General features: G+C 38.7%; 1 protein-coding gene across 4 annotated transcripts in view; it reads left to right on the top strand.

The window, feature by feature from the left end:
- Nucleotides 1-558: 558 nt before the first annotated feature.
- Nucleotides 559-23,735, top strand: part of C15 — a 107,021-nt gene continuing 83,844 nt past the window's right edge. For all 4 annotated transcript variants that reach the window (XM_065218494.1, XM_065218493.1, XM_065218492.1 and 1 more), the window contains exons 1-2: nt 559-1,266; nt 14,666-14,991. In XM_065218494.1, the coding sequence (XP_065074566.1) occupies nt 1,094-1,266; nt 14,666-14,991 (499 nt within the window). In that variant the 5' untranslated portion in view covers nt 559-1,093. The remainder of the gene's footprint in view (nt 1,267-14,665; nt 14,992-23,735) is intronic.

The raw sequence follows: 23,735 nt of genomic DNA, 5'->3' as shown, positions 1-23,735 counted from the left end.
TACCAAGAAACAAATCCCTAACGCTTCCATCAACTCGAGTAGAAACATTTTCCCATCCCAAGTTTGCCAGCACAATACTCCCTCCTCGATTCGGTCAGAATCTCAATAAAATGTATTCATTTTCACCATTCGTTCCTAAAAGGACATGCACAATTGCTTATAAGCAAATCATGCTCTCAAATGAGATAATACTCGCAACTCAACACACAATATCAGACAAACAAGCAAAACAAAATAAAAGACTGTATCGCCACAACCGGTTCATAGCTGACAGTTTAGCATTTGCATCCAAATTAGCACCAATACCCGTAAGTGTAGAATACGATATTCATGTAAACATACAATATGATCTTTACATGTCATTGTGTTGGTGACGCCTCGCGGCCCAATCAGAGAGTTGCTTCAACTGCTTTTTGCTTTGTTTACTTTTCTTTCATACGTTGTTTCGTCCAGAAGGCGTGGCTTTCTCTAAAGTATGCAATGTTCAGAGATGTTGGGCGCGTGAAGCAGCAACTTAATGAAAACCAGCAACGAAAAACAGTTGTACAATCACCGTTCGTCAGTTAGTGCTTCGATTGTCATTTGTGCGCAACCGTTCATTTTCGGAGATTTGCTTTCGCTGTTTGCGGGCGAATGGCAGCGTGAGCGCGTAAAGGGAATCACGGTGATAAAGTTTTAACTGTCTGTTGTCGTTGCTTTTTTACCTGTTCGTTCGCGGTCGCTGGATGCAAAAGACACATTCGCAGTTGTTTGATGATAAAAGTTGAAGAGCTATTAATTGAAAGAGTGATTGTAAATTTTGGAAAAGATTGAAGATTGCGGAAAGAGGATTTAGTGTGCACGTTGGTTGAATAATTTACAGTTTGTTTGAGTTGACATTGTGCAAGTAGCTAATTAGGTTGTTTAACGGTTCGATGACCTGTGAGATTAATGGTGTGAATTATGTGGAGATGTGTTTCGACGTTTAACCATTTTTAGCTGGTTATTGGCTTATAAGAAAAGTGTTTATCAGGAGAAAACCGACGGTGAAGGTGAATTACTCTTGGCTACCGTGAGCAATTGGAAATTTGGCAAAATTCCGCCGCTATCGATAATGTCGTCCGCTACTCACGAGGAGGAGGATCTGGATCATGAACAGGAGATAAACGTGGATGCAGATTCGGATTCACACTCGCGAATGTCCTACAACAGTAATGGTTCCGAGGATATAGATCTGGATGGTGATGGGAATGGAAGTTCCTGCTACGATGAATCGGATATTGCTAGGTAGGACTTTTGTTTTGAATTTATATCTTACGTAGTAGGTTGATGGTAACGTAACCTTTTCAGTGCAATGCATTTAGTCAGTGTTACAATGTTTAGACCAGTGATCCACTTACTAAGGCTAGTATGGTTGCATTCAACCCTGGGTGAATTCCCCACCGGTTGAAAAACGCTATTTCTACGGTATTAGATAAAATTAATCAGACATCAAAAATATACTAAGATGCATAACGAACCTTGTAAGAATAATTGGAAATCATCGGTTTGATGTATCATGACGATTGCTTGGAAAACCGACTTACGATCCGTGTGTCATATACCATTCGACTCAGCTTGACGAGATCGAAAAATGTATGCAAGTGTGTATGTTTGTGAGTTACACGCTCGTTCAATTGTACTCAAAAGTGAGTAAAATTCGACACATTTTCGTTAAAAGTGGAACTACCCTAAAAGTGAGTAATCTCATGTTTACTCACTTTTGAATTAATAAATAAAATAAGCAGAACTGAGTATACGCTACTCAGTTTAGTATTTATTTATCCTTTCAGAATATCATCCTATCGTTTTATGCTGATAGGATGAAGATGATAATCATCGAAAACATGAACATTTTATAGTTATAAAACGTTTAAATCATAAAGATTAACGTAATTAAATTATTGAATTTTTTACATCGAAGTTTGACTATCTGTGATAGTTTACTGGGGCAGCATCAGTTCCATTACTGTTCATAGCTTCTTTTAGACAATCTTTCGTAAACTTTCGGTTACCGATGTTGATCATTTGAACGCTATCGTTTTAGGATTTCCGATCCGGAAACGTTGAAGTTTTTTTTTTGCTACTCTCAATACTCTCTGGGAGCAGCGCTACTCCCGGATATTTCTGGGTTTTTATTGTCTGAAAACTGAAGAAGCTGAATGTTTGAATAATATTATTTCACGACTTTTCCTACAAAATAATATACCTTCTTGTTGTTAATATGAAGCTCAATCCCTCGGAATTATTTGCACCGAGAATTGATTCAGATGATCCTGAAATAAGGTTAAGTGGGTACATGCGTGAAAAATAATAGAAATTTCCCCGTAGGAAAAATAAAATTAAAAATTACTTACGACAGTATGTGGAACTCCGATTCAGTAAACCTGTTTCGGAGGAACGAAGAATGTTGCCTACGGATGCTTTGAGCTGCTGATTGCAGAAATTCCACGGATATTGTTCGTGAAAGTTCTAACTTGGGTAAATACGGTTCTCAGATGTTTATGAGATTTGATCTTACTCATAAGTGAGGAAAGTTTAATTTTTATTTAATTACAGTTAATGTTACTCATTTTTCTTAATTGATGTTACTCAGTTTTTGACATTTAGCATACAAATACGAAACTGAGTAAAAGTTACTCACTTTTGAGTAAAATTGAAGGAGCGTGTATAACATTTTTAGAGGAATATTTCTCTACTTGATGCAACAAACACCAACGTCCCGTAGAACACTATTGATTATTTTTGGAATCGATCAACTGGTTCCGAAGCCATATGCTGTATCTATGGGTGAGGCAGAAGGAAACTAGTCGACACTGTCATTCTCAAGGTGTTCTTATGCACGTTGAATCATGCATAAGAATACCGTGAGAATGAATGAGTTGACTTTAGTGTGATTTCGTTAACTGGGCTAAAAGCGCAGCTCAGTTAGCAAAATTCCATTAGTTAACTGGGTTGACTTGTTCAAGGTAAAAAAAAACCTTGAGGGGAACTTCAATGTATGGTTTGATCGACGTTTAAAAAGGTGAAGTATATTAAACTGAAACAGTGTAAAGTGAGGTATTGTTATTTTCACATCACAAAAACTCGTGAGTTAAGAAACGCTTAACGCTTTCGCTAAAAACGCTTTCAAGAATCGATATAAGTGTGAGATGAAAATAATTTAAAATTTATTTCAATCAACACTTAGTATTCCGCTCACCAATAATGAAAACGAAATGTGAAACCAAATGTGACGTATATTTTTGACGTATAACAGCTTTTTGGACTACAGCCCAGTTAAAAAGCAGCCCACTTAAAGAACGCCTCACCTATAGGTACCATACATCGGTTCCAGAGACATGGTTAGAACATGTTCTGCTGAGTATGGGCCTTAAGACAGGACATGAGCTGAAACGTGCCAAACACATCATGCGACTCCTCAAGCTGCGGGTACCACCGGGAAAGTGGCCATAATCTGATGTAAACTACGGTTACTTCAAAATTCAAATACACGATTATTTGCACCGGGATATTCCGAATGTTCCATGTTCAAAATCAACCATGTGTGAAAACGTATTGCATTAAACATTATTTTACCTCTCTTCCCTAAATGCAGGCTTGAGTTATTTTGTCGGAATTTGAAAAAGTATGGTAGAGCACTACTTCATCGTAATCGCCCATTTCCGTTCCGCAAAAAACATCTATAATATCAATGATTTCACCGTGCACAAATCAATAATACGTTTGTTTCTATGCGTTAACTCATAAGCTACCAAATAGTCGAGCGCGTTGTATGAATATTTTACACTCATTGTTCTCCAAACAAAGGAAGCACTCCTAGCAAATCCATTTGTTCTGCCTTCATTCGTAGAATGACGGAAAACCAATATGAAACGTTAGGACGGAAAGGAAACTAGCAAATTGAATAAGTAATTAAGATACACTGAGGCAAAAGAACGTAAGAATTCCATAAGAACCACTCATGAATGTCAGCCACAAGAAATCGGTATGAATTTTATTGATTTGCCTTTATGAAAAATAATGTTGGCAAAAAAAAATAAAACGGAGCAGACTGAAACCGAACCATGAACGTTGAGATTACGGAGCCTGTGTGTTTACCACTCGTCTTTCAACGCTAGGAAAAATGAAATGGTTAAAGGCGTGTAAGAGCTACCACCTGTTAGACGAAAATCATTCAAAAGTCATGCTTATGAAATTCATACGAGGCCGGCGCCGGTGGTGTAGTGGTAAGCGTGACTGCTTTCTAACACCCCAATGGGTCTGGGTTCAATCCCAGCCGAGGTCGGTGGGATTTTTCTGAGGCATAAAAATCTCTGGTCACGTCTTCCTTCGGAAGGGAAGTAAAACCGTTGGTCCCGGCCCATGTGTGTTGAATGGATGCGATATCCTACGCAGGTGTGGAAGCTGCCTACCTGCACATTCGATTGCCGTCAATGGATGACAATCGATATCCGTTGGTGATTGGCACTAGATTGCGGAACAGAGACCGACGTTAAATAAAGGAATGAAGAAATTCATATGTGTCGTTCAGAAGTCGAGCCTTATGAAATTCTTAAGTGCATTTGCCTTAGTGTAGATTTCTAACAATATCTCTTTAATTTGTGACTACTTAACAGAAACGTAAATAAATTTGGAAGCCATGGGGGAAATGGCTCTAATGTTGGTCTATGGATCTAAGATTGGGTCCATCGCTGAAAATCTGTTATTTATCAATGGATACTTTTGGTCGCTATTGACAATTTAGTCGATTGCTGAATTTATTTATGGGCCCAATTGACATTACATCCATTTCCCCTATATAGTAGAATCACTCAATTTTTGGGTTCATATCCGTTCGAAAAAGAAAGGTAATCTGCGGTTTGTGCTTATTACGATGGAAATTAGATCAAAAATCTAAGAAGGATCATATCTCTCCCCACCTACACTGGGCCAAATGAACGTAAGAATTCCATAAGAAACACATATGAATTTAAGCCACATGAAATCAGTATGAAGTTTATTGATTTGCCTTTATGAAAAATAATGTTGGCAAAAAAATAATAAATCTGAGCAAACGGGAACCGAACCACGGACGATGCAATTACGGGATCCGTGTGTTGACCAATCGTCTTTCAACGCTAGGAAAAATTAAATGGTTAATGGCGTATGTGAATGGCGAAAATCATTCATAAGTCACCCTTATGAAATTCATATGCGTTGTTCATAAGTCCGGCCTTATGAAATTCTTAAGTCTATTTTCCTCAGTGAATGGCAATTATTCAGGTTTTCCCTTTTCTTACAAAGGCCTCGCTTGGAAAACTGACTTTCAATCCTAGATCAATCGACTCGGCGATATCGGACAAAGTATGTATGTGTGTGTGACAAAATTATGCGAGATTTTTATATCAGCAACCCCTGAACCGAATTGGACTCAACAAGCGATAAACGACAGGTATCGTGTCTCATTATTAAATATTTTTGAAATCAGTCAACTAGTTGAGATATCGGTTTATCGGCAACCACTGCAATAAATATGACGTTACAAGAACTAATGGCAGGTTTTGAATAGAACACTATTGAATTTATTTATTTTTTGATTTAGTCAACTGGTTCCAGAGAAATTGCCGAAAATTTTCTAGTAAATACGGATTCAATTTTGCAGAGATCGGTTTCTGTGTTCCGGTGAAGACGGGTTAAAATTTTCCGAGAACGGTTTATTAGTAGAGCTTTCATCTCGGGACGTGTATGCCGGGATTTTTGTTTTGCGTTTTTTTAAAGGAATTTGTATCGGGATGTGAGATTTGAACCAGTGACTACTATCGTGAGCAATATCCAATGCATCTATTCATTTATCTATTCCCTTCAATAGGCGTTTGATGCAATTTTGAAACGGTGCCAAAAACGGAAGATTTTGTGGTTTTATTGTCGAAATCGAACCATTCCAAAATCTTACGTTTTACTATTCCTCAGGAATCTATCTCAGCATTCCGTAATTAATTTCCGTTAGGTAGGGGAAATGGCTACAATATTGGTCTATGGATCTAAGATTGGGCCCATCGCCGCGTCACCGCGGAACCGTACTAATGGATATTTTTTGTCGCTATTGAAAATTTATTCGATTGCTGAATGTATGTATGGGCCTAAATTAGGGGCATTTAGGCCGACATTACATCCATTTCCCCTATGTTGTTCAAAAATTTATAATCTCCTTAGATATTTAAATTACCTCGAAATCATTATCACATTTTTCTTGGAATTCATGTCAGGAATTTTTGGAGTTCTTGTCAGAATTATTTTGATATTGTTGTCAGAAATCCATTGATATTGTAATTTGAATAATTCTCAGAGTTCCTATGAAATTATGCTCACAATATCCTTTGGAATACTCTAGAACTTCTCTTTACAATTCCAATGAAATTATCTTCATAGGTAGCGTTAATGTTGGCTCATTTTTAATACTAGGGTGCTTCATTTTGAGCACTCTCCAGTTTGAATCATATCCCCAAAATATGAGTACACTCCGGTCTTTTTTATATTTATAGCCTACAATGGTCCATATAATTATAGCTTACATTGGTTCATGTAGGCATCTTTTAAAAATTCTGTATTTACACCAAAAATTTATTATTTTTTTAAAAGTATACCATAGGTAATCGTATGGCTTGAAACGGATAATGTGATTTGAATCAAGTTGATTGGTTGTCTCGATAAAAACGTACCGTGTAAATGGTGACTCAGCGGCACCAACCGTGTTAAAAACACTGTGTTAAAAAAACGCTTACAAAAACCCGTATAAATAAAGAATTTAGTGTATGTGCTAAATATAATGAAGATTGATGAAGGTGTATATTATTTGTGCGATCTCAAAACCTTCATTCATCTATATATTTGTTTTGCATAGACTCATCTAACATTTGTTTAAATGAAGCACCCTAATGTTATACCCTTGGAATTCTTCAAAGAATTCACCATAAGTTCTTTTCGCAAAGACCACTGAATTCATTTCCAAATAACCTTGTCATTCTCAACGAAAGTCCTTAAGAATACTTTCCAGAATTCCCTGAGTTCTCTGCAAAGTGCTCTTTTAATTACGCCCATTGATTAAATGTCTATGGAATTAATGGCGTGGAAAAGCTGCTAGGCAGAGACTATGAATTTGCTCTTTTGACTTGTTACCCTTTCTACCTATAAAAAGTATGCAGCTTGAAAACCGAAGGGCTAGGTGTCAATCGACTTAGCTTGAGGTGATCGGAACATGTATATGTATATGTCGTGTTTCTCGTAAACCACTGCACCAAATTGGACGCAACATGCTCCATCGGAATCGATCCACTGGTTCCGGAGATATGTTCCGCTGAATACGGGCCTCAAAACAAGAAGTTAGCTGAAACGTGCCATACACATCACGCGACACATCAAAATACATTAGAATTCGAAAACATGCTCAATGGTGGTCACATTGAGTGCCTAGGTCCTCATTGGCCACAACCGGTCATGGTCCGGGTATCCCCGAGAAAGTCAAATCACATGAGAATTCGATAACAAGGTCGATATGAGCCATAGTAAGCGCCCAGGACCACATTGGCCACATTTGGATATGTTCTAGATGCCTTTGGAGAAGTGGTCAGAATCTGCCATGAGTCAAAACTCATCTAGCGACGCCTCAAATCACAGTAGAATTCAATAACAAGCCGTTTGACGATCATATTGAGTGCCCAGTACTTACCACATTAATCACACCCGTGTGCCTCGAGGAAGTGGTCAGAACCTGACTTCCGTCAAATCTCATGATGCAATATATCGAATCTTATATTTGTAAGAAGGTTTCGATCTGATCATAGGGGGATAAATCCAGGTTTATGTTTTAACGTCGGTCGGTCGCAATCGAGTGCCAATCACCAACGAGCGTCGATTGTCAAATGGTGACTAATAAGTGACAGCAATGGAGTGCCAGGGGGAGGCTTCCACACCTGGAACCTATTGAACCCATGGTCCGGGAACAAGGGCTTTACTTCCCTTCCGAAGGAAGACGTGTCTAGAAATTTCTTTGCCTCAGAAAAACCCCAACGACGTCGGCTGGTTTTGAACCCAGACACTGGGGTAAGAAAGCAGTCACGTTTAATCCTTTTCGCCTTAGTCGGCGACCCTTTTCACTACCCCCTCACTACGTCGCCAAATTCATACTGAGCCGTAGATATGTGTATCACTGACAAGTGACATTAGCATGAAAATATTCGTTCTATGAGCAAATGGTTGAAAAATTCAATTCAATTTATCATTACTAAAACACAAGGTCGTGGTAATTTTCCGGAATAGGGTAAGTGAAGACAGCAATTGATGGTTGATGAGTTTTATTCTGATAATTACGATAAACTTAAACGCAAATCTCATGTTCACAATGTCGCATTCGCATTTGCACAATTTCGTTGGAGGTACAAGTCCTTGATTATCGTACGAGTGGTACAGGTGTCCATCCGTTACTTCATAGGTAGCAATATGGGATGCCTCTTAGATGGAAGTGATACAACGTCCAATGATCGAGAACTGTCCGGTTCACGTCCTTTCAATTGGTGAAGATAGTGTATATCTTACATCCTGTATAAAGGGAGAGAGAAGGATAAGTAATTTCCATCTAATTCCACTACCTTATTTGCATATCCTTGACAAGGATATTTTTGAAACTCTCAGGGAATAAATAAACACATAGGGTTAAATACCCCATTTCCGACCTATTAAGCACAACCCGCATTTAATTCTTCTTAAACTAGCGCAGTGTTAATGAAAGAAAAACCAATCGTTGAGATATTGTCAAAAGTCTAACACTGCCAAACTCGGATTCTAAACTCGGCCTAACGCATTGAAACGCCATTCAAACGCCAATGAAATCATATCGGCCTATCGGATGAAAATAAAAATTGATTCGGTCGGAGCGCTTCTTTTGTTTTTGGGAATTATGGGTGCAAACCTTCATATCACGCGTTCTCATTGACTTCGTTCCGTAGCTTATTAACTAAAGTATCGTACCAAATGCATAATTGACTTGTTAACTCTGAAATCATGGATTTATTTGAAGTTTTCTACTCTATAGGCCCAAAATGGGCGATTAGGCCGAACTAGTTCTCTACCGTATTAGCAGTTTTTTGAAAAGTTGGTTTATTCAACCTCCTCTACTAGGCTAAATGCCCGCATCTTGGACTTAACGCTACCCATCAAATCCTGTACACTTGCGCCATCTTTCTTACACACTTTTTCCACTCTTTCTTCAAATTCTTGTCGTTTTTGAAGGAGCTTGCAATAGAGCTAATAAACTATAGAGGAAGAATAGCGCTGCCGTCGCTGTCGAAACATCTTTTCCTTACATCTAATAGGGACACAACTGTCAAAGCGAGAAAAAATTATGAAGTTTGACAGGTCTGTACCCGGTATTATTCAACATTGGAACAAAAGGAACACCAGCGCAATTCTTGTTCTATAGAATATTAGCTCTATTGAGCTTGCCCTTCATAATCGCCCAGAATGTTTCTATTGGGCAAAGTTCTGGCGAGTTTGGCGGATTTGCCTCCTTCGGCACAAAAACAACATCTTTGGCTTCGTACTACTATATCACCGGTTTTGCGTAATGGCACGATGCCAGATCCGGCCAAAACAGAGTGTCACCTTCGTGGGACCGGAGGAAGGATAGCAGGCGCTTCTGGAGGCATCCTTCTTTATATATTTGGTCATTATGTACGGCTTACTGAATTTACCGCACCCACTTCTTATTCCGGAACATCCAGGCGGGACTTGCCGATGAAAAACACCAGGTCGAAGATCTGCTTGACGTCCGCTTTGATGTAAGTCTCATCGTCCATTACGATGAATTTCGGCTGCACCAACCACTCGCGGTAGAGCTTCCTGGCCCGGAATGTGGTCACCGTATTCTGTTTATCGGTTCGGTTAGGTGCCTTCCTTACCTTGAAGGCATGAAGTCTGACCCGCTTTATTGTCTGCTGGACGAACCAGACGGAAGAATTTACCTTCAATAAATATAGTAGTTCGTCTGCCTCCTTCATGGCAGGACGTTCAAAACCACTGTCTTTTATTCAGACATCCGTAAACACAACGTAGGAAAAGTTCTGCCCGTGCGCGATCATAATGATGCCGAGACCAGCCGTTCGATACGCGTGGGCAACGCTTTATCATATTTCGATGTGATTGTCCTTTCCGTTGCAATTCCGGAGAAACATTTCTTAGTGCATCGGCATCAACTCTGAGGATTCTTCTTCCCTCCCAGCTACGATGGTGTGGCCACCAAGGTAGCCATCTAGCAGAGCATGTTCGCTCTTGGCTCATCGTAAACCGCAGGATTCTTGACCGAGAAACATGCTATGTGATCACTGCAGTGTCATCAGTTTATTATACGGACGAACAATACATCGAACCAGCAAAAGAAAGATCACAACAGAAGCCGTTTTACCCAGTTTGCCTACGCTGTGGCAATATTGATGATTTATTGCCCCCGACAATGCATTGACAAATGTTTTAGAATAATTCTAGTTTTTTTTTTTTTTAATATCTTGTGTAGTACCAGCTGTGTGTTGTATTATATCCCAATACACTATCAATAAATATAGTAGTTCATCTGCCTCCGTCATGGTAGGACGGTCAAAACCACTGTCTTTTATTCAGACATCCCTGAACACAACGTAGGAAAAGTTCTGCCCGTGCGCGATAGTTATAAACAAAAGAAAAGGTTGCATTTTTTTCGAGTACAATTTTAGGGTATCGTATGTTGGATTTTGACCCATTTCAAAAACAGGTCACTTTCCAGTGGTTCATAAAACTTTGCCAGATATGGCCAGTGTGGTCCTGGGCACTTCAAATGGCTACCATAGAACTGCATTTTGAATTCTCAGTTCATCGATTCTAAAGATATTCATAAGTGTTCTATAAGCTATGAAAACTTTCATTTGGTGGTTGTTGCGTCCAATTCTGTTCATTGGTTGTTGATAAATACGGCGTGTTTTTTTTCAGATCCTGTTACGTTCAGATCTCCGAAACCAGTTGACGGATTCCAAAAAGATGCGAAACTTTCTATGAAACCATGTAACCTTTCATTTGGTGGTTGTCGCGTCCTCGAGCTAAGTCCAAATGACAAAATGACAAGAGATTAACGAGCTGAACGATAAAGATGTCAGCAATTGAAAGCAATAATGATAGAATCTTCTTATTTTTCGTGAAAAACGGCCTTTGTAATATAGCTCACTCGGGCCGGTAGTAGGAAACAACCAAATTGTTGGCAAGCTGCTTCACGCAGAAAAGCCGAAGGTGATACGCGTGTGTTAGTGGATTTTTTTTAGCTATGTCTTTTCTCGATTGCGATCATACCAACCGGTGGAAACTAACGATTTTTCAATTGGCTCACTACTTGACTAGCCTATTGGTCCCAGGCAAATCGATTAGCGTACCCCATTTCAGTCAAAATTCTAGCACTACACTATCTTTGTTTTGATTCGCTATGAAAGTTTGACAGATAAAATGAGGGGTTCGTGGATTTTCCTATGTTTCGAGGGGTGCATCGATTAGCTTGGGACCGAAGAGAGTACCAGAGCTGAGCCAAATAGTTGAACACGTTTCTTCGGGACATTCTTGACTTAGAGTAACCTCTATGATCATACTATGTCTTCAACCATGTAGATTGCAACAAAGCAGGCAAGCAATATATCATAATCCTTCTACCACTCCGATCGAGGTGTGTTGTTGTGAGAGTTTGTAGCGTTAGTCGTAGCAAGCGTTTTGTCTTTATCGTGTTTGGATTCGCTGAAAATATCACATCCTAGGTTTACTTTCTTATCCGAGGGCCTCACTCAGCTCAGTCGATATAGGTGCAACTATAAAGGAAGACCACGCTGGAGGCAGCTAGGTTCGATTGCCAGTCAGGTCTAGAAATTTTTCATGTTGAAAAATTTCTTGAGTTCCTATGCATAGAGTAAAGTCTGGAACGCGCAAAAATTGGTCAACTTCAAATTGATGTATTTCTGTTAAAAATGCATTAATAAACTCTAAAATGCTGCATTTGGAAGTTGAGTGTATATTCAATTGTTGCTATGATGATTTTTCACCGTTTGCTCTCCAGTTTCCAAAATGATGTCCAAGCAAGAGGAGCAGCGTGTCAAAATTTTGCTCGCGCAGCAAGATAATCCGACATTCCCGCACGCCAAGTTGGCAAAATTGCTGGATGTGGCCAAATTGACAGTGATAAACGTTTTAAAAGTGTTCGGGAAGCGTCTGTCGACCACCAGGAAGCCTGGAAGCGGCGGCAATCGTAATCCGAACGGGATCCTTACCTCTCCATCCGGGATGTCGCTGGCAAGCTCAATGTCTCCCATACTACTGTGCAGCGGGCCATGAAACGAGCCGGGTTTGTCAACGTTTGAGAAGGTGAAGGTGGTGAACCGAGATTACAAACAAAACACGTCGGCAAAGCAGCGGTCCCGAAAGCTGTTTACGAATCTGCTCACAAAGTTCGACTGTGTCGTCATGGACGACGAAGCTTATGTGGAGGTGGATTTCAAGCAGCTTCAGAGACAGGAGTTTTATACTGCATCAAGAAAAGGGAAGGTGGCTGAAATTTTCAAAACCATCAAATTATCAAAGTTCCCGAAAAAATATCTCGTCTGGCAGGCCATATGTACGTGTGGTCTAAAAAGCGGCGTTTTCATTACTACGGGAACCATCAATCAAGAGATCTACGTACAGGAGTGCCTGGAAAAGCGGCTGCTACCATTCCTAAAGCAACATAATATACCTGTTCTGGCCGAACTTGGCGAGCTACCACTATGGGAAAAAGGCAATCGAGTGGTACGATGCGAACAACGTAGTTGTGGTACCCAAAGACCACAACCCTCCCAACAGCCTAGAACTCCTATCAAACGGTATTGGGCCTTGGTCAAACGGAATCTAAAATAAACTAATAAATCCATGGAAAACGAGCAGCAGTTTAAATCTAACCACTGCGCAATATTCAGTGGAAGGGGTTAAGCGGAAGGCACAGCAGTTCGAATTTGGCAAACCAAAAGAATAAAAGAACATTTGTTCCTTTAAACATATGTATTGAACTACCAAAAGAAAAATACGAAGATTTTTGTGATATGAATTTTGACTGAAAGAAACGATTTTTGTGTCGACTAATTTTTGCGCGTCCCAGTCTTTATGATCGTACTTACCACACAATCATACTAAATCAAAAATAGTACAGGCTTAGAAAGCTCTCAATTAACAACTGTGGAGTTGTGAGCCAGCGTAAAGTCCCTGTGGGAGCGTAATAAAACAAAAGAAGACGATGAGCTTTCCTACATCAACTTTGATGCTACAAACTTTGCAACTGTTTACTTGACGATTAGTTTTTATAATGAGATTTCGCGGGATTTCCAGTATGCTGTATGTGATTGGTTTTGACGGCCCTAGCAGATAAGTAGTTTAAAAAAAAACCATTACAGACGTAAGTAATAACATGCAAAATTATGTACGTGAAAATAACAGTAAACATTCTTGCCCATCTGTTTTCCAACATAATTTTGTTATTGAATTATTTCGTTGTTCAACTTGCTTCAACCATAGAGGTAAAGCTAATAACAGAAGGTCTTGAAGAAACATGCTCAACTTTTTAACTCAGCTCTGGTGCTCCCTTCGGTCCCAAGTTAATCGATGCACCCCTCGAAACATAGTAAAATTCACGAACCCCTCATTATATCTGTGAAACTTTCATAGCGAATCAAAACAAACATAGTGTAGTACTAGAATTTCGACTAGAATGTGGTACGTTAATCGATTTGCTTGGGACCAATAGGCTAGTCAAGCAATAAACCAATTAAAAAATATAGTGTTCAAACATGGATGCTCCACGGTGGATTCAATTTGATGAAATGTTTAGAATACGTTTGATATTTTGGATGACATTCGATTGATTTAATTGACACATAATTTGACTTCTCTTCTATTCAGGGCTGATAATACAGTTTGTTCCGTCTTGAAGCATACCATCAAAACAAATATACCACCATCATAGCAAGTTATGACCATCCTAACAAGTATAAATTGTCCTAAATGTTTCAATAGATTTAAATTGAAATATAGATTCACAAATTAACCTAACCCGAAACAAACTCCCAAAATTTTCATCAGAATGATTTATTACTCCCAATATTACCTCCACATCCTGTCCTTTTAAAATTCTGTGTAAGTAAAATGTTGCATGTACGTTAACGGTAGCATATCAACTAAGAAATTTCACCCCTTTTATCCAAACAAGCACTGAGTGCCGAAATACGTGCTTGCAGTAAACCGTTAAAAGCTAAACGTCTCATTCGTAAATTATTAATCACGCTGTGAACTCTCAATACGCATAGGTCCCCCGCACCGAAAACTATCTGCTCATGTTATGAATCCGGGGTAAATACCGAATGCGAAACCCAGCCAGCCGCACTATCTTTCATTATCTGAATTTAAAATTCAATTTATTATAAACAATAAAGATTACGAATTCATGAGATTCACTTGGATTTAAATGGGAAGAAAGATTAAAATCGGTTTGTCTTGTTGCTCTTAAAAGAAGAACAATTCCTACATGATAAGGTAATTGTGATTAACTTTCTTCCTTTTGCTCTCTTGGCTCTTCTCCAAACAGTGATCATCAAACCCCCTCGGAACCGACGACTCGATCTCCCAACGAAAACCTGACCTTCAGCATATCGAGGTTACTATCGAAACCATACGACAGCCACAAAGACAAGGACATTTCGGAGGATAGCGATAGTCAAAAAAACGAGAACCACATTTCTGCCGCCGGACTTCAGTATACGGCCGGCGCTCTCTACAGCTATCCAATCTACCCACCCAGTCATGTGCTACGAGTGCCTCCCCAACGGGGACCCTGCAATCCACTGTCCTGGTCGCTGCCTCCGCTACATCCGGCTGCACTGGCCCACCAAGCCGTCAAGGACAGACTAGCCGGTGAGTAAGCGTGCGCGCTCCCTATTATTATTATTGACACTAATTGACTATGGCATCGCCGTCGCCAAAGCACCGATCTTGGTAACTTTGTTGTATTAAGGCGACTGGTCCCTCTTCAACTTTATAATAATTTCCGGTGTGTTTCAAGATTTGAATCTCCGAAAAAGGTGTGTTATTTTTGATCTTCCAAGATTGTTAACTAGCAAGGTGAGACACTCTAGTTGGGTCACGACATAATAAAATCGAAACACTGATGCAAACGGAGACGCAAACCAAGCTATCAATTTCAACCGTTTACCAACACGACATCATCGTATTGCCACCGGTAGCAGCTAAGTTGCTCTCAAAAGTGTCTATGACTGCTGATGACGTTAATTGAGGCCTCTGGGTGAACTGTGTTCGGATGGTATTTTTTTTCTGCGTTTAGTTTTACACTTCAAGACGTTTCACCTAAAAACATAAATTTTAAATTATTTTTACTTGAAAGTGCGAGCATTATTCAATGTGCTACGTATGTGATCATTCCCTAAATTCGTTACATAACAGTATGAAAGCTGCAGGAAAAAGCTGCCCAAGATTTAAACATATCTATTTTCAAACCGACATTCCAGATAAAGAATGTTTTAATTTATTATCGTGACAACTATATTTAACCATATTTTATATGAATGATAAAACACATAACCGTCCCCCAAATTCCATTGCACACGACATCAGTTTTTTCATATATATTTTTTTTTCTCTACTGAATGAAAATTGACCGCCTGACATTCCTGACCCATCGGAACAAGATTATTAGCGAGAATTAAGACGACCTCCCGAAATCCTTAATAACAGGTATAAGAACGGAACACTTCAAACATGTCCCAAAATTCACATAATAGGATCTTCCTCTTGTGTTTGACCCTATACTTTATACAATCAACAAAGCGTGCGCGATCATTTTCTTCTTTCTCTCACTCTCAGCAATATATGATGTTGTTCCTTTTCGTCTCTGGTCTGGTGTGGTGTCAGTGTGGGTGCGGATGATGTTAAATTATAGGGTTTTTATCATCGACTTGCCGAAGCTTTGCGGAAACCTTCTGTTACTTTTTTTTTGTATACAGCCTTCAGCAGCAAAGTAGACTTCATTTTTTGTGACAGCTATATGAACAGCCGATACCAGCTGTTCACCATCTCGTGACAAGCCGTTGAAACATGAAAAGTTTTCTACTTGACGGTTAACGACTGTTTTGACGGAGATGGATTTGGTAGTGTCTTCAATTTATTCACACAGCATTCTACATCGAAACTACCCAGTAGAATTCTTACCTGAACACATACTATCAAAATCAAAGTATTTCAGGAATGACTCAGCGTCCAAACAGTTGATCACTGGCCAGACATTTTTATCTCTCCTTCGACAACACAACCTATTAATTTCAATTAACGTCAAACGTAAATGATTGGCTTTCCAAAGATGCTACGGGAAGAGGAATGTGTTGACAAATTTTTAGTTCTGCCTCACTGCCACCACACGAGATCATTCAATCCGAGACAAAACAAACAGAACAAAACGGACCACTGAAGCAAGCAGAGCAGACAAGAGCATTTGGGTTATCACCTAGTTGCCGAACAAGTTTCCGCACTTAAAAGATTTGGACGCCGCCCGGAAAACACGGGTGGTATCGGTTCATCGAATGGTATCGGCTCTTGTCTTTTATTTTCCATTCATGTTATTCGTCTGGCTCTGGTATTTTGTCTTGATTTAGTCATTCATTCATTCAAGAAGTTCAAGACCTCTTACTGGAGGGTTCTGAAAAAATAGAAAAAAGGATAGGTGTGAAAATGTGAAGCCATAGAATTGAATTCTTTCTGAAAGTTTACACCAGCAAAATGAACTGAAATTGATAAGTTAATTTAATCTTCATCTAACGCTGTGTGGAATGGTGAACGTTGTAGTTATTATCGTAGTGGTGTGATAATTATTTAATACTTGAGAGTGAGAGTGTGCCATTTGCCGCGTAAGAATTGATACTACAAGTGCCCCGTTGTCCCGTAACGTGGGTAGATCACCTTTTCGTGGTACGTTACGGGATCTACCACCGATTCCTAGTCCTGACTACTTCAAACTAGGGGAACAGAATTTTTCAGTAATCCAAGGAACACATCTTAGTCCTTGTTAATTTTTATGCCTTGTTGATACTGACAAGACTCGGCTTTGTCCACCGAGAATGATCTTGAAACAAGGAACAAATGAGTTAGTTAGTCTTCATCTATGTGATTCCTTATCTTCTATTCGTTGTTCCCTAGTTTGAAGTGGTTAAGACTAGGGCTCTGATGCATGGTCATTATCGGTGTCATTGTTTAACTTTGTTGCTAAGGAATCCAATTTTGACTGACAAAGGGGCGCGCCTTTGGAGGATGTTTCAACACTCCGAAGGGTATAAAGAGCGGGACCTTTCAATTAGAGTTGCATCCTTGCGATAAATCTAGATAGAGCTGGAATTAGGGCGTAACAGCCTTTGTAAACAATGACTTCTCTCGTTGATTTCTAGGAATTCAAGGCACGCCTACACAAACCAACATATCCATCGGGTAGGGGAAGTCTTCCCCTACTCGATGGTGATGTTGATTTGCCACTGAGAGCCATGGCTTTTAAGAAATCACCGAGAGAAGTCATTGTTTACAAAAGTTGTTACGCCCTAATTCCAGCTCTATCAAGAAATGCGAGAATGACAACTGTAAAAAAAATCGAATACTTCATCATTTCTCAATAGTGATGGATACGACATGTACTAAACTAAGGACACGGGATATAGGGTTAACTATCCCATTTCCGGCCTATTAAGCACAACCCGCAATTAATCTTTCTTAATCTAGCGCAGTTTAGCACCAAACGGAATGTTATTATTACTGATGGCTTCCGTAAGATTTGATAAAGAGAAACCAATCGTTGATATATTTCCAAAAGTCTAACATTGCTTCTTGACGCCAAACTCGGCCTACGGATTCTAAACTCGGCCTAACGCATTGAAACGCCATTGAAACGTCAATGAATTCACTTCGGCCTGTCGGATGAAGATAAAAATTGATTCGTTCGGAGCGCTTCTTTTGTTTTTGGGAATAATGGGTGCAAAACTTCATATCACGCGCTCTCATTGACTGCGTTCGGTAGCTTCCCAACTAACAATTTTCGCAAAGTAAACGCTTTACTCATTTCATTTAAACAGCCTCAAGCTGTATTCAAATGTTATACGATATGAGGAAACCTTTATTCAACCTCTATACAAGCAAATCTGGCGAACTTAGTCAGCTACTTATGGCTGTTGGGACGGTTGGGACAAGCTCTTATTGCATATCCATTAACGCTTATATACAGCTGTTATCCAGCTGTTTAGTTGTGTGTGGACTTGAAAGGCGCTTATTCAGCCTTTTCCCGGTTATCCAATAATCACTACACAGCTTTGTCTTGAAGCCGGATTAAATATTGTCCACGATATTTTTTAATTAAGGAATCTATTGAGTTTATATTTTGCTGTAAATCAAATTAATCCAAATGAGTCACAAGCAACACCACTAAATTATTTACCCTGCACCGGAAATCTCGAATCGAACTCGAGACGACCGCATTGGCAATCCTTGACACTAACAACTGTGCTACGCCAACACTTTGAACTGATGTAAAAAAATCAACATACCCTTCTACAACAAAATCGCTGAGTAGAGGCTTTATAATAGTGTACATGACTCACTTTTATCGACTAGTTACTTCACCTTTGTAAAGGAGCAGAGTAGAAGCTGTAAAACTGCACACGTCTAAAAATAAACCTAGCTGACTGTAAAAATGCGTCCAAAGTAGTGCTAACACAGTTGATTAGCTGAGTACAGGTTGTTTAGTTGTTGAAAAAACACTTTTGATGTTTATGTTATTCAGCAGGAGTAGTTGGTTGTGTAGAAGCCATCAAATGAGTAATATATTCACTTTATTAGCTTTGTTTTGCAGCTACAAGTTGAAAGTTGATTAGGATGTGTATAAAAGTGACATTAGCGTTTATTGGCTGTTGTTATTCAGTGAGATTGGTAAATTGAATAATGGTTGTGAAAAAGTTGAGTAAACGCTCTACAAAACAATTTTGCTAGCTTCTGCTTGTAGCTGTATCTGCAGCTTTTTTCAGCTATTTTACAGCACAACGCTGCAAAAGTTGGCTTACAAAGCAGAAAATGTTAGTTGGGTTATTAACTAAATTATTGTACCATACGCATAATAGACTTTTTAACTCTGAAATCATGGATTTATTTGATGTTTTCTGCTCGATAGGCCCACAATGGGCGAATAGGCCGAAGTAGTTCTCTACCCTACTACAATAGATCAAATTACTGGTCGCAGTGGTGTTAGGTCCCGAACAGAAGAAAAAAAAGTGCCCCGTAGTGATTATTGTCTCATTAAATTTGTTTTTTTAGCAAGTAACAACAACCTTAGCGTGACTAAATGAAGGCCTAATATATGGACAACTCATCGCATATAAAACTTCATTGTGCCTTAATAAGCGCAGAAGGTGGAGTTTCTTTGCAACTTATGTTTGTTGCAAAATATTTTGCAATTCAGTTGCATGTAACATGATGTTTGGATGACACAAGTTGCAAATGAGGTTTCAACTGACTTAGCTGTAATGTTTCACTGAAGCATTTAAAACAGTACAGTGATGCTTTAGAATGCATGTGAATGGCAAACTATTGAAGCATTTCTTGTTTTTATGTTAATGTGGTATGAAACATAAATAACTTGAATATTAAATTCATTATATTTATTTATGGTGGATTACATATGGTTGCCAGTCTTACCAACAGCACTGTAATTGTGCGCATTACGAGTCGGAAATTTCAGTACAACAATATTTATTTGTGGGTTTGGGTGTGTTTGTGTCTGTGATTAATTTTTGGTTTCATTCTAATCGAACGACTTTAGCAGGAAGATGAGTTCTTAAAACTCAAAATTATGCTTAAAAAAAAGTAATAATGAACGGGAGTGTTAGTGGTGTACATAATGTACCCAGGCACTTTATTGGTGGTCTAAGGTGAGGCGTCCACTGTTGTGAGCCGATCACCGATGTTCTGACAGGCTGATAGATACCACACCACCGTCACTCTAGTCAACATACCTACAAGCACCCTATTTCGTGAACTGACCAAACCCTAAGCCACTAACCTATATAGATTCTAATCAGCACATCTAATTTAAAATAGTAACTTTGATGTAACGATTAAGGCCTAATAAGTGGTTGTTTAGCCTTAATTAACCAAATAAGCGATTTTTATTCAGTAGCAATAGTTCCTTTCAATTTTCATTTTTGAGCTGACTACAAGCTTATCAAACGGGAAACTGCTGAAAAACTAATTTGAAGATGTATTTTATGCACCTAGGGTAGATGAGTCAGTTTTAGCACTAGCTAGGCCAGAACAAATCTCAAGTTTTTTCTTTTCAATCTGTATCTGAATATTTAAGTATAAGTACAGATGTTTAGGCTTGCAAGCATATAAGGGGATGCAATGTATGCGAACCCACGAATCTGCACTAATACGTGTGTATTCAGAGAAATTTAAGAGTTTCATCGCCATTAGCTAATTGCAAACTGATATTTTCGTAAAAGCTAAACCTTGCTAGTATAAAACAGCAAAAAAGGTTATCTTCCATTTAATTCTACTCAATTAATTTTGGTATCTATGACAGATACGTAGTGCGACGTAGTGCGACACATGGTAGTTGCATTTTTATAACTGTGATTTTGACATTTTTACCTAGATGATGAGTACTTAAGGGTGTCAGATTTTGATAAGTCTTTAGTGGTATTGACACTGATGAAGACTGCACATTGTAGCAGTCTTCATCAGTGTCAATACCACTAAAGACTTATCAAAATCTGACACCCTTAAGTACTCATCATCTAGGTAAAAATGTCAAAATCACAGTTATAAAAATGCAACTACCATGTGTACCACCTAACCAAAAAACCAAAGATTTAAGTAAAGTAAAGGAAAAAAATCTATACAACTCTCTAATAAGGAAAAAAATCAAAGGCTTCATAGTCATCATAATGATTTAATGGAATTGGGTTGTTAGCGAAATCCTTAAATAAAACAGCAAAAAAGGTTATCTTCCATTTAATTTCACTTAATTAATTTTGGTATCGATAACAAAATTAATTAAGTGCATTTAAATAGAAGAAACCCTTTTTTGCTGTAAGCATTCCACTAACAACCCAATTCTATAACTTCATCTTGCTAGTATGTTAAATGAGTACCATCCCCCGAAGAGTGCTGTGGGTGACTAGTTTAGGGCTGACCACAACATGTTACATGTTATTTATTCATTGCCAAAGACAGTTACTTTCAAGGTGGTCAGTATTTCTAGATATTGTATATGCGAAACTTGAGAACCTCTGTTCACCAGCCAAAAAGTCTTCATCTCTTAAATAGCCTAGTCGAATACAGGACATTTCTAGCTAGTCAGGATCTCGAGATATTACATATGCGAGGAATTCACGTGTATCCTAGCGCACCGTAGTGAGAAAATTCTGTACTGTCCACCAACGAAAAGTTTTTGATCTCCTGGACATCTTTGCCGATGACAGTAAGTTTTTTGTAGGTTTCGAGATACATCATATGCGAGAATTGCACGTGTATACTAGCACCATGAAGTGAAAAAAATCAGAATTACTGTGCATCAGTCAAAAGGCCTTGACCCCCTGAACAAGTTTGCCGAAGACAGTAACTTTATATCTGGTCAGGAGCTCTTATACTATATAAGTGAGTACGTGTATACTAGCGTCGCAAAGTGAGAAAATTCTGAACTATTGTGCACCAAGCAATAGGCTTTGACCTCCGAAAAACTTTGCCGAAGAAAGTAACATTCTATCTGGTCAGGATCTCGAGATATATCACATGCAAGAATTTCACATGTATACTAGCGCTATGTAGTGAAAAAATACAGAATAACTGTCCACTATCGAAACGGTTAAGATCTCCTGAACAACTTTGCCGACAACAATAACTTTCTATTTTGTCAGGATCTCGATATATTATATGCGAGAATTTGCGTGTATACTAACGCCGCGTAATGAGAAAATATTGAACTATTTTGAACCAAGCAATAAGCTTTGACCTTCTGAATAACTTTGTTGAAGGCATTAAATTTATACCTGTTCAGGATCTCGAGTTATAGGATATGCTAGAAATGTACATGTATACTAGCACCACGCAGTGAGAACATTCTGAACTACTGTCCACCAGTCCACCAGTGACCCCCTGAACAAGTTTGCCAATGACAGTAACTTTCTAGCTGGTCAAGATCTCGAGCTATTGTATATGCGAGAATTTCATGTATATACTAACGCCTCGTAGTGAGGAAACTCTGAACTACTGTTCACCATCAAAAAGATCTTGACTTCCTGAACAACTTTGCCCAAGACATTTACTTTGTATCTGATCAGGATCTAGAGATATTTTATATGCGAGAATTTCACAGTGAGAAAATTCTAAACTACTGTCCACCAGCCAAAACGCCTTGACCTCCTGAACAACTTTGTGTCGAAGACAGTAATTTTCTATCTGGTCAGGATCTCGAGATATTCCATGTCGTTAACAATAAAGTCAAATCCCACGTATTATGGTTTTAGATCGATTGGTAGCACGGCAGCAAATTGGCAATGGAAAACTTACTCTGTTGTACAAAGTTCAACGCGCGAGTACTCGTGTTACAAACGCTGGCGCGATTAACGAAAGGTTAAGGCAATTCTAAAGGGTGCACCAAACAAATTATGAAAAACACTCCAAGAAAATTTTATAGAGAAAAATGTAGTCAATATTAGGAAAATTCGTAGCAATTATTACCAGTTTCAGGGAATTATGGGACCGCAGAGTAATTTCAAACACATTTGTATAGAGAACGCATAATGTGCTCTGCCGAGAACGCCTAACATTTTAAAATTATAGATTCACAAGGTATGGGAGAGAAGCTTTAAAACACTTACATTTAATTTAAATTAATTTAAAAAGTCGAAATCTACCTATTTAAACCACTGTCATCATTTTTTTACCATTTCGAATATTGATACGTCTATTGAGTAGCCCATTAATTTTTATCCCACGTAGGATTATGTAAAAAAATAATAAAAACTTCTTCAAAGTTCAAAATTTCAATCCAATGCATCACCGTTGAATTTTTTGATACCTGCATAATCAATCCGTTTTTAAACATGACCGTGATATGGCCTGTAGAGGTATATGAAGCACTTCCCCAGCTGATAATTGAGAGATTTCTACGACAAACAATGCAATTAATCAATTTTTATATTTTGTGTCAAGCACAATGGTAGTCTATGCTTCGGGAAGTTGAGACAATTTGCATCCTGAAAGGTTTGCTAGGCCACAACCTTTCATGAAGTCAGTTATCTGATAGTGAAAGACATTCCACCGAAAGCCAAGGATATACTGTGGTGTCTCAAAAGAGATTGGCGCCTTTATGAGGGGGGAAATTACATATTTGATATGTTATACGATCAAATAACGGTAAAAAATTGGTCGTCTAAAATTTGGTGTATGTTTTTACTCGTGCAAGATATTTATGTAAAGGAATGTTTGCAAAAACGCCTGTTGCCTTTTATGAAGAAACACAGTTATTCCGTGTGGTTTTTGCCAGACCTTTGCTTCCTGTCACTACAGGAAAATGCCTCAGGAATAGTACACCGCCAACAACTTCCAAGTTG

Source organism: Ochlerotatus camptorhynchus, unplaced genomic scaffold, assembly GCF_037179485.1.
Source record: "Ochlerotatus camptorhynchus isolate MF236.1 unplaced genomic scaffold, CSIRO-AGI_Acam_v1.1 ptg000087l, whole genome shotgun sequence".
In the NCBI taxonomy this organism is placed as follows: Eukaryota; Metazoa; Arthropoda; class Insecta; order Diptera; family Culicidae; genus Ochlerotatus; species Ochlerotatus camptorhynchus.
Note: the sequence above shows the minus strand (reverse complement) of the source record. Positions and strands in the feature narration are given on the sequence as shown.